General features: G+C 34.0%; 1 protein-coding gene across 4 annotated transcripts in view; it reads left to right on the top strand.

Annotated features, from left to right (window-relative positions):
- The window catches only part of RIF1 (replication timing regulatory factor 1), a 63,527-nt gene extending 54,997 nt beyond the window's left edge, over positions 1–8,530 (top strand). For 3 of the 4 annotated variants that reach the window (XM_077153798.1, XM_077153796.1, XM_077153797.1), the window contains exon 36: positions 61–8,530. In XM_077153798.1, the coding sequence (XP_077009913.1) occupies positions 61–275 (215 nt within the window). In that variant the 3' untranslated portion in view covers positions 276–8,530. The remainder of the gene's footprint in view (positions 1–60) is intronic. The other variant, XM_077153799.1, reaches the window with a different exon arrangement.
- Positions 8,531–14,298: the final 5,768 nt, after the last annotated feature.

Raw genomic sequence — 14,298 nt, forward strand, 5'->3', positions numbered from 1 at the left:
AAACTTTAATTTTCATTTGGTCAGTATAGATTTAATTGTGATTTTTTTTCTTTCTTTTAGATTTGATTGATCCTGTGGCTTTAGAAACTCCATTACCTAAAAATCTTGTGGCACAGATAAGTGCACTTGCTGTTCAGCTGAATTCAGAAGATCTCCATAATTACTCGGGAGGCCAGCTATTCGAAATGCATGAGAAACTTGGTAGTATGGCAAACTGTATAATAAAAAATCTACAGTCCCGTTGGAAGTCACCAGCTCATGAAAATTCTACTTAGTACTTTAAGGGGAAAATTGAAGTTCTTTTAATATCACTGGTTTTATTGATTTCTTAAAACAAGTTCTGAACTATAGCACAATTTCAGAAAGAAGAGACTGAATGTTTGCAAAGTCAGTAACATTTCAAGCCCTGAAGGGAAAACTGTAAGTTCAGTTTGTGAGTTCGTTATGTAAGATCACTTTTTCCCCTATATAAATTATTTTTTTGGCTGCTATTACATAATTTTTCTAGAAATTTCAATGTCTTACTAAGGATTCGAAAAAGCAAAACCTAGTAACAAGTATGTTTTATTTCAGACTTTTAAAAACTCATTCATATTCTGATGAAACCTTTAATGTAAAATACCTTATAAGTAAAATTGAAAACTTTTATTTGAATTTTTTGTTGAATTGATAAATGGTGTTTGTTCATACTTCATTTTTTATTCATGTTTGTAGTGTCTGAGGTTTAAGAAAATTGTTCTTGGTAGAACATCTCAAATAAGATGCAGAATAATTGGAATGCTTTCTGTAGATGTTAATTTTTTTTAGACAGCCTCCAAGAAAAAGTGTCAAATGTCTCAACTTTATTGGGATAAAAATATTAATGCAGGATTTAATAAAATTCCATTCATTTGTGTTAGCAAATATTTGTGCAGCAGCCTTTGCCTATATGAGAATTTACTTAAAGTCATATTCATTTTAAGATGCATGATTGTTTGTACATTATGTATAGATTGCAATGTTTTTAATTTATAAATTTCAGCCTTTGCAAATTGTATGAATTTTCTTGCAGCTTGTTGTGAGTACCTTGGTTTTGTTTAATAGAAACATATTTTGTATATATTATATACTTGGAATCCAGTATGAGCAGTAGAGGTACTTCATGGGCTTGCTGAAGATATTTGTAGGATTCTGTATCTACAAATAAAACAACAAATAGTTTTGTACTTAATAGTCTTAGTTTAAAACATGAGTTTATTATCTGAAGTTATCAGAATGAGGAAAATTATAGATATGAGAAAATGTTATATGACAGCTTTGATTTTCATATCCATACCTTTTTTTCCCTTCTGATTTGGAAGAGGGTATCAGCCACTAGAAAGAGTGCCTCATTATATTTCTTCTTAAAGGGCAGTTAGTTTGAATATTTTCAAGGTACTTGGCCTATAAGAAATCAAGAATTTGTCTGCTTTTTTCACCTACACCTAAAAGCAAACTTGGAAGAAATTTTGAAACTTTTTTTTTTAATATGTATGCATGTTTGCTTAGTTTAAAAAAATAGGGTGTATGTAATTAAAGCATTTGTAAATTTTACCAACTAGTATTAGTGCCTGCCTTCCTATCTTTTTTTCATCTTTTTAATAGAATATTTCTCATTTGTTCTCTGAGTAGAATGAGTGATCCTGTCAGTTTCACAGTTCATTCAAAACCTAACCCCTACTTGAAAAAACACATTAGCAAGTCATAGATAACTACCAGTGAGGCCAAAGTTACAGATTAATTTTTGTGTCTAGAATTCCCATCTTCAGAAGGAATCACCACCTAGCCACTATAAAAGTTGGTATATTTTTCATAGCCATAAGTCTGTCATTACTGGGTTTGAATAAATATGGTATTCATATACCAAAGTTAGTTTTAAAAAAAAATTTCTGGGACCATTGGTACAGCTTAAAGAAATGACTAATGAAAAAAGGATTTTTTAAAGCAGAATTAAACTTGTGGTTTCCATTGTTAATCCTTTATTTCTTAAAAGAAGCAAGCAGGTTTTAGTGAACAGGTGTAAATAAGAGATGTGTTTAGGGGAAGGGAGGTGGGATGCCTTAGTAACACAGTTCAGAGTCAAGACTGTCCTAATGGTTGTATGAACTGAGGTATTATTTGCTAGTGGAATGAAGTTCTCAAGACGCTAAATAGTGTAGCAGAAGATGTGACCAAAATGACTTACTATTTATTTAAATCACTAAATTTTAGACACACATAGGTATTCATTTAAAAACATCATGGTTTGGCAGGTCCCATTTAAAATATTATTGGGGTGAAAACTAGTTTGCAAAATCTTCATTGTTGCTATTGTTTTAAGACTATATCTGAGGTACCTTATTTTCAATATTCTTGCCTTAAAATTGTGTTTTTACTATCTTTTCTAATGGCAAATATTTAGAACACTAATACTGACTTCTTGATTATTGTATGCATTAAAAATCTAGTGGAATAACATGAATACAGTGTAGTTTTCCTCATCTGTGAAATCTGTTTTGGATTTTTTAGTAGATTTGCTTATTATTATTACTTTTTTTAACATGGGCAAATGCTGGGAATCGAACCCGGGTCTCCAGCATGGCAGGTGAGAACCCTGCCACTGAGCCACTGTGGCCCACCCTAGATTTAAATATTATTTCAGTGAGCCCTGTTTTTGAAGATGTTCTGTCACTTGAAAAGGTTTGAAAGCCATTGTTGAATGGTATTGGGATTTTGCTTAATTCCACATATTAAAGGAAAAGTCTGGTTAAATAATAATGCTATTGCATAATATAAAATCAAGACAGGTCTGAAGATTAAAAGCATGGTAATAGTTCCTCCTGCCACCCATGGAGCCATTCTTTTCTTCTTTAGTTTGAAAACAGTCAGAAATTCTGTCAAATATTTAAAAATCATAAAAATGTCAAGGAACTTGGATTGTATCTCACTTTTTTAAAGCAATGAGAATAATTAAAAATACTGTTTTAGAACACTACCTTCACTGAAAAGAAAGGGTAAATGAGTTAAAGGGGCTACATTTTCCCTTAATACTAATCCTTGCAACTTTGACTTTGTAAGTCAGTGAGAAAGGTCTAGGTTTTATTTCATATTCTTAGTAATTGATTTTCAGGAAACTAATTTGTTAGGTGGGCATAGAGGCCATAAAATAGCAAATGATATTATTAGACTTAGACTTGGGTGAGAGGGAGAGGATATATGCTCATTACCACAGCTCATTTCATTTTGTACCTAAGCCGTTACAAATGTCTTGTACTGGTATGCTTTGTATACAGATGTGGTGTTTTTCAAACTTCGATTGCTTGTAAAAATGCTGATTCAGTAGATGGGATGGGCCCTGAGGATTTGTATTCTAACACACTTCCGGGTTGTACAATTTTTGATGTCTACAAGTAGACTGCTTGTAGTTTCTAGGCCTAAGAGGCTTTAAGCTTTGACATTAAAATATATATATTAAGGGTAAAATTATGGAACCTCTTTAAAATGTAGAAGATAGATTTATTTAACAGGCAGACTTAAGGGTTTCATGTAGAGACCCTTGTTAAGCAGATTATACAAAGTGAGTCTTTTCAAAACCCATGAATATGTGTGGATTATATGTTTTTTGTTTTGTTCTGTTTTTGGTAATAGAAATGTAAATTTCAAGTTTTAGAAATCTATTAAGTCTCTAATCTTGCCTTCTACTGTGGGACTTCATTGTTTTATTTTAAAAAGCATTGAAAGCAGACACTACCTCTATAAGTTTAATTTGGCAGTTAAATGCCATGATAAACAAGTTATATCTGACGGATGTACCCTGTCATTTTTTAAAAGCAGTTTTATTCACACACCACACAATCCATCCATTGTGTGCAATTAGTGGCTCTCAGTGTATTCACAGAGTTGTGATTTCATTTGCCCTGACATTTTATCGAAGACCCCTGTGGTGACTTAGTTTGTTATTACATTACACGGTTGAAAATCCCTGTAGTATTGTAAAATGGAGAATTTGAAAGAGTTAAGTAATTTGATTCTCTGAAAATGAGACTTCTTGGCATTCTGTTAGGATGAGCACGTTTAGATTTTCCTCACATATTTAAATTCTCTGTAAGAACTGCCCTCATCCAGAGCACTTAAGAAAATGTAGCCAGAAAATAAGTGATGGGGTTTTAAATAGATTTCTCAAAATTTATTGGTTGCTTTATCTGTAAAACAAAATAGATTTTGCAATTTCTGATGACCGAATACTGTTATTACCATGTACCAGGCTTTGTTTATTGGTTTTTGAAGCTGTCCATTAAAATCTGAGTTATTTGGGTTTGGAGATCCATAGGTACTTAATGGAGTAGTAGTCTAACAGAATTATGAGAGTTTGCACAGTTCTTTAAATACAGTGTTATATTCAGTGTTGTGGTCTTCTTAACCATTTTCCCATTGTATATCAAGTCTTTCCTTCTCTAAAGAGCAATTAAAACCAAACATGAAGTTCCTCTTAGTTAGTAAATGTTTTCTTCCCTGAAAAAGCACCATAAAAATAAAAATAACACACCCCCACCTGAGACTATAAAATTGAAAGCAATATTTTCTTTATTTTTAAAAAAATTTTTTATTGATAAACAGCATACAACACAAAACATTCTTAACATACAAACATCCCATACATGGTGTACAATCAGTGGCTTACAGTTATCATTATATAGTGTATTCATCACCATGATCATTTTTTAGAACATTTGCATCACTCCAGACAAATAAAAAGAACTCATACATACCATACCCCTTACCTCTCCCTCTCATGGACCACTAGTATTTCCATCTACCCAATATATTTTAACCTTTGTTCCCCCTATTTTTTTCTATACCCCTTACTGCTCCCTATCATTGATCACTAGTATCTGAATCTGCTCAATTTGTTTTAACATTTGTTCCCCCTATTATTTATTTATTTTTAATCCATATTTTTTACTCATCTGTCCATACCGTAGATAAAAGGAGCATCAGACACAAGGTTTTCACAATCACATAGTCGCATTGTCAAAGCTATATCATACATTCATCTTTAAGCACATGGCTACTGGAACACAGCTTTACAGTTTCAGGCATTTCCCTCTAGCCTCTCTAATATACCTTAAACTGAAAAGGGGATATCTGTATAATGCGTAAGAATAACCTCCAGGATAACCTCTCAACTGTTTGAAATCCCTTAGCCACTAACACTTTGTCTCATTTCTCTCTTCCCCCTTTTGGTCAAGAAGGTTTTCTCAGTCCCCTTAATGCTGAGTCCCAGCTCTGTCTAGAATTTCTGTCCCACTTTGCCAGGGAGGTGTATACCCCTAGGAGTCATGTCCCAAGTAGAGAGGGGGAGAGCCCTGAGTTTACTTGTGTTGGCTGAGACAGAGAGAGGCCACATCTGAGCAACAAAAGAGGTTCTCTGGGGATGACTCTTAGGCCTAATTTTAAGTAGGCTTAGCCTATCAAAAGCAATCTTTTCAGTGGGTGTGGTCCAAAGAAAGAAGATAACCTACATAAACTTTTATACTTTTGGCAGAGAGAGTATTATATTTAGGTCATGGTGTATCAGTTTATGATTCTGAATAAAACTAAACTTATTAGACAGCAAGTTTATATGCTAATAGAGATAGATGCACTGAGAAGTAAGTGGTAAATTGAAGAGAAAGAAATTGAGTCAAGCAATTAAATCAGTTAGACTACTTAATATAGGGACAGCTTGAAAATAGCTGGCAGCTAACAGTTCTTGAGAGCTAGTCTATTTGCAACAGTACTATATTTGATTCTCATAAATACCATGAGTAATCATTACATATATTTAATACTTGGCTTCAAAAGCTGTGAATTAATAAATTTCCAACAAAAGACAACTTTATTAGATGGATAAATGACATGTAACTAGAAAGTTCACTTCCAATATAAAGTATAACTGAATATAGGTGTTATAGCTGATACATAGTTGAAGAATTAACAAGTGTTTAAAGAATTTTACTTTATAGGGTAGGAATGTTCTAAAAGGAGATGGGGTTAAAAGCAGAATCAATTTTGCGTATAGAAACTGAAGGATGGCAGTCTTGCCTACTAAGTTATAGAGCAGAGATTTCGAACTACAACCTGTTATTTGTTTTTGTACAGCCCATTAGCTAAGAGTGGTGTTTACATTTTTGTATGGTTTTTAAAAAGTGAAAATATATTGTAACATGAAAATTGTGAAATTCAGTGTCAGCTTTATTGGAACACGGCCATGCTCGTTTATATATATTGTCTGTGCTACGAGAGTGTTGAGTACTGACAAAGGCCTGCAAAGCCTAAAATATTTGCTTCTTGGCCTTTTGCAGAAAGAACCCTGCCATAGAGAGGATAGTTCTATTCATACGTGGCACGTAGTTCAGTTCTTTGCTTCTAGCCAGTGGAATGGGGATCTTGATATAATATTCCTTAATTTCTGTTACCACTATTTATATTTTATTTTGCAAAATGGATTTCCTCTTCCATTTGTAGCTTTTGCCATTGCTCAAATACACACAAACTAGGAGATTCCAATACATTTCAGGTAACTTTTTTTTTCCCCTTCTGAAGCTCTTAGGATGTACTTACAGTTGCTATAGATATTAATGGACCTTGATGGTCTGAGGGGAAGGTGTCTGGCGCTGATTGGTTTTCCACATCAGTTACCTCACATGGGATATGATTACTAAATCAAACCTGTGAAATAAATTGTTTGAATATGAAGTATTTGCTTTCTGTGTGTTGGTGACTTTAAGAATTGCATTCAATCTGTATTAACATTCTACCTCCTGTAGAAAGACTTGAGCAGTTTGCACTAGAAAAGTATTTATAGAAACCAAATCAGTCATTTATTAGCCCTATGATATTTTTGTCCCCATCACTTTATATACTCTAAAAGAACTTAGTTTTACATTAACAAAATATTTATATTTGATAAATACTTCAAATTATTTAAGTTGAAATTTCACAGAAGTACTGACTGAGTCCTCAATTGCACTAATAGGTGGAAATAAGAAAGCATTTTTATTTGTGTGATACTTTATACAGTGTTTGAAGTAGGTGGCTCTACACTAATAAAGTTAGTATTTTTCTGGTTCATTAGTACTGGTTTGAGGAAGGGAGAATCTATATCTGACCCACAGTAAAGTCTTTCGTCAATGATTAAAGAGTTGACTGTTATCACTTGCCAATAGAAACTGGATTTTGAATCTTTTAAGAAATGCACTTTGATCTGAAATAAAAATATAAAGTAACAATTCTGGTACTTGCTTTTATTTGCTTGCTTGGTTTTTTGTGAGACCTGAAATGAGTAATAATACCAATAATCTAAATACCAGCATAGCTTGAACATTTGACTCTACACAGACACATGAACTCTCCTAGTTCTATTAATTTTTAAATTGAATTCTAATTAGGGGATAGAGAAAATAACTCATGACTTTGGAAGATATATTTCACAAGACTAGCATGATGTAGTGCCATGTACTGTCATATTCCAGACGATTGAGTTCAAATTCTGGCTCAAATGTGACCTAGAAATGTCATTCATCCTTTTTATGACCTCATGCAGTGGCGTGAATAACTTGTCACTCAGGTTCTTTCCAACATTGCTGTCATATGTGTCCTCATAAAAGAAGTCCTCACCTTTGCACTGATGGAAACAGGTACAAACAGATGTCAGGGAAGGGAATTTTAGAGAAAAATGGGAGATGAAAAATTGATGACTAGATGTTATTGTTAATTTTTTTTTTAAGTTATGTTGTGGTCATGTTTGAAGAGTTCTTTATGAGATGTACGTACATTAAAGTGATTACTAGGATTCACTTTAAATAACGGGGCAATGGTAGGGTAGAAATGAGACAAGATCTGCCATCAGTTTATAATTTCAGAACCAAAGTGATGGATATAGAAGGATTCTCTCTACTTTTGTGTATTTTACAAATTTTCTATGAAACGATTTTTTAAATTCGGGCCTAGAATTAGGAAATAAAAGTTTTATCTATTTCTCTTTATAATAGTAATTCCAAAGTGTGCTTGACAGACAATAAATTGAATAGAATCCTTCAAAACCAAACCTGTCCACTGTACTTGTGACATATCTATATATGTGTATATAATTTTTTTATTACAGGGTTTGTAGATTTACATAAAGATGCAGAAAATATAGAATTCCAATATACCACCTCCATATTAATAACGCTTTGCTTTAGTGTGATATCTTCATTACAATTTTACTATTGGTACAAAACATACTGATCTGGAGTTTACATTAGGATTCACTATTTGTGTTGTGAAGGCCTATAGTGCTTTATCTTTCTAACATGTACAACCTAAAATTTCTTCCTTTTAGCCACATTCAAATATATAATTCAGTGCTGTTACATTCAAAATATGCCATGATCACCACCATCCATTAGTAAAACTTTTCCATCACCCTAAATAAATTCTGTACAAATTAACCATTAATTTCCCACTCCCTACCCCCATCCCGACTCCTGGTAACCTGTATTTTAGTTTATGACTATGAATTTACTTGTTTTACATCTGTGACCTTATACGGTGTTTGTCTTTTTGTGCCTAGCTTATTTTACTCGATATGATGTCTTCAAGTTAATCCCCCCTATGCTGCATGTATCAGGACTTAATTCTTTTTTATGGCTAATGTTCATTATATGTGTGTAACACATTTTGTTTATGCATTCATCTCTTTTTTTTTTTTTGGCATGGGCAGGCACTGGGAAGCTATGCATTCATCTCTTGATGGACGCTGAGGTTACTTCTGTGTTTTGGCAATTATGAATAATGCTTCCATGCATGTTGGTGTACAAATATCTGTTGAAGTCCCTGCTTACAGTTTCTCTGGGTTTAAACCTGGAATGGTGATTGCTGGGTCATACCGTAATTATACACTTAAGGTTTTGTTCATTTGTATAAGTTCTTTGGAGAAATGGCAATTCAAGTCTTGCCCATTTTTGAAATTGGGTTCATTTTTGTTGTTGAGTTCTAAGATTTCCTTATAAATTCTGGATATTAACCCACATATATATGGTTTCTGATTATTGTTCTCCATTGTGTAGGTTGTTTTACTTTCATGAAGTCTGATGCACATAAGTTTTTAATTTGATGAACTTCCATTAACGTATTTTTTTTCTTTCTTTTTGTTTTTGATGTAAGGTCTAAGAAACCATTACCTAACACAAGGTCCCGAAGATGTTTTCCTATGTTTTCTCCCAGGAGATTTATAGTTTTGGTTTTTATATTTAGGTATTTTATCCATTTTGAATTGGTTTTTGCATATAGAGTGATACAGTTGTCCACTTTCACTCTTGCTTATGAATATCCAGTTTTTTGAAGAGTTGTTTCTTTTCCAGTTGCGTGGACTTGACACTCTTCAAAAATCAGTTGGCCATAGATGTCAGGGTCAATTTCTGAACTCTCAGTTTGATTGCATTGGTCTGTCCTTGTGCCAATACTGTGCTAATTTGATAACTGTTGCTTTGTAAAATGTTTTAAAGTAAGTTGAAACCATCCAACATCTTCCTTTTTCAGGGTGGTTTTGACTATTTGGAACCATTACCCTTTGATATAAATTTGATGAATGGTTTTTCCTGTTCTGCAAAGAAGGCTGATGAAATTTTGATTTGGATTACATTGAATCTAAATAATTTTGGGGTAGAATTGATATCTTAGTGGTATTTCAGCTTCCAACCCATGAACACACAATGTCATTCCATTAGGTCTTTGATTTCTTATGGCAATATTTTGTAGTTTTCTTGGTATAAGTTCTTCACATCCTTGTGTTAAGTTTATTCCTATATATTTGATTCTTTTAGTTGTGATTGTAAATGGAATTTGTCTCTGCTCAGATAGCTAATTACTCGTGTGTAGAAATACTATTGATTTTTTAAATATATGATCCATAACCACGTACAAACATTCTTATGATCATTCATAAGATCATAATGATCATTCTGTTCTCGTTATATAGTGAGTTAACTCACAGTATCATCACATAGTTGTATGTTCACCATCATCACCATTTCTTAGAACATTTGCATCAATTCAAAAAAGAAATAGAAAACAAAAAAATTTGTACATATCATATCCCTTACCCCTCCCTTTCATGGATCACTAGCATTTCAATCTACTAAATTTATTTTAACATTTGTTCCCCCTATTATTTATTTTTAATCCATTATGTTTTACTCATCTATCCATAAGATAGATAAAAGGAGCATTGGACACAAGGTTTTCACAATCATGCAATCACATTGCAAAAGCTATATCATCGTACAATTATCTCCAAGAAACATGGCTACTAGAAGACAGCTCCACATTTTCAGGCAGTTCCCTCCAGCTTCTCCACTACACCTAAACTAGAAAGGTGATGTCTGTATAATGTGTAAGAATAACCTCCAGGATAACCTCTCGACTCTGTTTGGAATCTCAGCCATTGACGCTATTTTGCCTCATTTCTCTCTTCCCCCTTTTGGTCGAGAAGGTTTTCTCAATCCCTTAATGCTGATTTCCAGCTCAGTCTAGGATTTCTGTCCCACGTTGCCAGGAAGGTCCACACCCCTGGGAGTCATGTCCCATGTAGAGAGGGGAAGGGCAGTGAATTTGCTTGTTGTGTTGGCTGAGAGAGAGGCCACATCAGAGCAACAGAAGAGGTTCTCTTGGGGGTGACTAAGGGCCTAATTTTAAGTAGGCTTAGCCTATCCTTTGTGGGGTTAAGTTTCATATGAACAAACCCCAAGATTGGGGGCACAGCCTATTGCTTTGGTTGTCCCCACTGCTTGTGAGAATATCAAGAATTCTCCACTTGGGGAAGTTGACTTTTCCCCCTTTCTCACCATTCCCCCAAGAGGACTTTGCAAATACTTTTTATTCGCTGTTCAAATCCTTCTGGGATTTATTGAGGCATCACCCTGGACAAACCTATAAATTCTCATGACCTACTCAAGGTTCTGTGTACTGGTGGTGTTCAGTTAAACCATCCACATAAGTTATATTAGGAAATGCACTAGTCAAAATATAAATTTTGTACCAAAAAATATTTTTTGCTTTAGTCTCACACATAAGTTAAAGTTTTAAATATTAATTACCATCTTCAACACCCTGCAGTATTGACATTCCTTTGTTCTTCCTCATGCAAAAACATTTTTAAATTTGTACATTTTAGTCACCATCATTATACACTCTAGGCATTCCTAGATTATACCATCTCAAGTCTTTATTGTCTATCTTCTGTTTCATTTGTGCTCCCAGCCCTCATCCCTCTATCATTCTCACATTCAGCTTCATTCAGTGTTTTAACATTATTGTATTACAGTTAGGTAGTATTGTGCTATTCATTTCTGAATTTTTACAATCAGTTCCATTGCACAATCTATCCCTTCAGCTCCAATTACCCAATATCTACCGTATTTCTATCTCCTGATGATTATTACCAACTGAAATTCTCCAAGTTCATTCACTAATGTTAGTTCATGTCAGTGAGACAGTACACTATGTCTCCTTTTGTTTCTGGCTAATCTCACTCAGCATAATGTCCTTTAGGGCCATCCATGTGCTTACATACTTCATAACTTTATTCTGTCTTATAGTTGCATAATATTCCATCATATGTACATACCACAGCTTGTTTAGCCACTTATCTGTTGATGGATATTTGGGCTGTTTCCATCTCTTCGCAATTGTAAATAATGCTGCTGTAAACGTGTGCAAATGTCCATTTGTGTCTTTGTCCTCAGATCCTTAGCTTCCTGAGGAACCACCAAACTGCCTTCCATAGCAGCTGTAACCATTTGGCACTCCCACCAACAGTGGATAAGTGTGCCTCTGTCTCCACATCTCTTCAGCACTTTGTTGTTTTCTTTTCTATTGATAATGGCCATTCTGGTGGGTGTGAGATGATATCTCGTTGGGTTTTAGTTGCATTTCCCTAATAGCCAGGAAAGTTGAGCATCTTTTCATGTGCCTTTTAGACGTTTGTATTTCTTCTTTTGTGAAGTGTCTGTTCATGTCTTTTGCCCATTTTGTAATTGGGTTGTCTGTCTTTTTGTTGTTGAGTTGAACAATTTCTTTATATATTCTGTATACTAGACCTTTATCTGCTATATCTTTTCCAAATATTGTCTCCTATTGTGTAGGCTGTCTTTTTACTTTCTTGATGAAGATCTTTGTTGCACAAAAGTGTTTAATTTTGAGGAGTTCCCATTTATTTATTTCTTCCTTCAATGCTCATGCTTTGGGTGTAACGTCTAGGAACCTGCCTCCTATTATGAGATTGATAAGGTATTTCCCTACATTTTCTTTTAAAACTTTAAGATCTTAGATCTAGTTTTAGGTCTTTGATCCATTTTGAGTTAATTTCTGTGTAGGGTGTGAGATATGGATTCTCTTTCATTCTTTTGCATGTGGCTATCCAGTTCTCTAAGTACCATTTATTGAAGAGATTGTTCTGTTCCAGGAGAGTTGTGTTGACTGCCTTATCAAAGATCAGTTGTCCATAGCTAGTGTTCAATATCTGAACACACTATTCAAATCCATTGGTCAGTATATCTTTATGCCAGTACCATGCTGTTTTGACCATTGTATCTTCATAATTCGCCTTAAAGTCAGGTAGTGTGAGACCTCTGACTTCATGTTTCTTTCTCAGGATACTTTCAGCTATTCGGGGTATCCTGCCCTTCCAGGTAAATTTAGTTATTGGTTTTTCTATTTCTGAAAAGCAAGCTTTTGGGATTTTAATTGGTCTTGTATTGAATCTGTAAATCCATTTGGGTAGAATAGACATCTTAACTATATTTAGTCTTACAGTCCATGTACACGTTATGCCTTTCCATTCATTTAGGTCTTCTCTGATTTCTTTTGACAATTTCTTGTAGTTTTCTTTGTATTGGTCTTTTGTATCTAAATTAATTCCTAAATATTTTATTCTTTTTGTTGCAGTTGTAAATGGAATTTTTTTCTTGATTTCCCCCTCATGTTCATTACTGGCATATAGAAGCACTACAGATTTTTGAGTGTTGATCTTGTAACTTGCCACTTTGCTGTACTCATTTATTAGCTCTAGTAGTTTTGCTGTGGATTTTTCAGGGTTTTCAACATATAGTATCATATCATCTGCAAACTGAGAGATTTACTTCTTCCTTTCCAATTTTGATGCCTTGCATTTCTTTTTCTTGTTTAATTGCTCTGACTAGAACTTGAACACATTGTTGAATAACAATGGTGATAGTGGACATCCTTGTCTTGTTCCTGATCTTAGGGGGAAAGTTTTCAGTTTTTCCCCATTGAGGATGATGTTAGCTGTGGGTTTTTCATGTATTCTCTTTATCAGTTTGAGGAAGTTCCTTTCTATTCCTATCCTTTGAAGTGTTTTCAACAGGAAAGAATGTTGAATTTTGTCAAATGCCTTTTCTGCATCAATTGAGATGATCATGTGGTTTTTCTGCTTTGATTTGTTGATATGGTGTATTAACATTAATTGATTTTATTATGTTGCATACCTGGGATGAATCCTACTTGGTCATGATGTATAATTCTTTTAATGTATTGCTAGATTTGATTTGTAAGACTTTTGTTGAGGATTTTTGCATCTATATTCATTAGAGAGATTGGTCTGTAGTTTTTTTTTTTCTTGTAATATCTTTGTCTGGCTTTGGTATGAGGGTGATGTTGGCTTCATAGAATAAGTTATGTAGCTTTCCCTCCTCTTCAATTTTTTTGCAGAGTTTGAGCGGAATTGGTACTAATTCTTTCTTGAATGTTTGGTAGAATTCACATGTGAAGCCATCTGGTCCTGGACTTTTCTTTTTGGGGAGCTTCTTAATGACTGATTCAATTTCTTTACTTGTGATTGGTTTGTTGAGGTCATCTATTTCTTCTCAGGTCAGTGCTGGTTGTTCATGCCTTTCTAGGAAGCTGTCCATTTCATCTACATTGCCGAGTTTATTAGCATAAAGTTGTTCATAGTATCCTCTCATTACTTCCTTTATTTCTGTGGGGTCAGTGGTTATGTCTCCTCTTCCATTTCTGATTTTATTTGCATCCTCTTTCTTCTTTTTGTCAACTTCACTAAGGGTCCATCAATCTTACTGATTTTCTCATAGAACCAACCAACTTCTGGTTTTGTTGATTTTCTTGATTGTTTTCATGTTCTCGATTTCATTTATTTCTGCTCTAATCCTCATTATTTCTTTCCTTTTGCTTGCTTTGAGGTTAGTTTGCTGTACTTTCTCTAGTTCTTCCAAGTGGACAGTTAATTCCTCAATTTTTGTT

This window comes from Tamandua tetradactyla, chromosome 3, assembly GCF_023851605.1.
Source record: "Tamandua tetradactyla isolate mTamTet1 chromosome 3, mTamTet1.pri, whole genome shotgun sequence".
Lineage (NCBI taxonomy): Eukaryota > Metazoa > Chordata > Mammalia > Pilosa > Myrmecophagidae > Tamandua > Tamandua tetradactyla.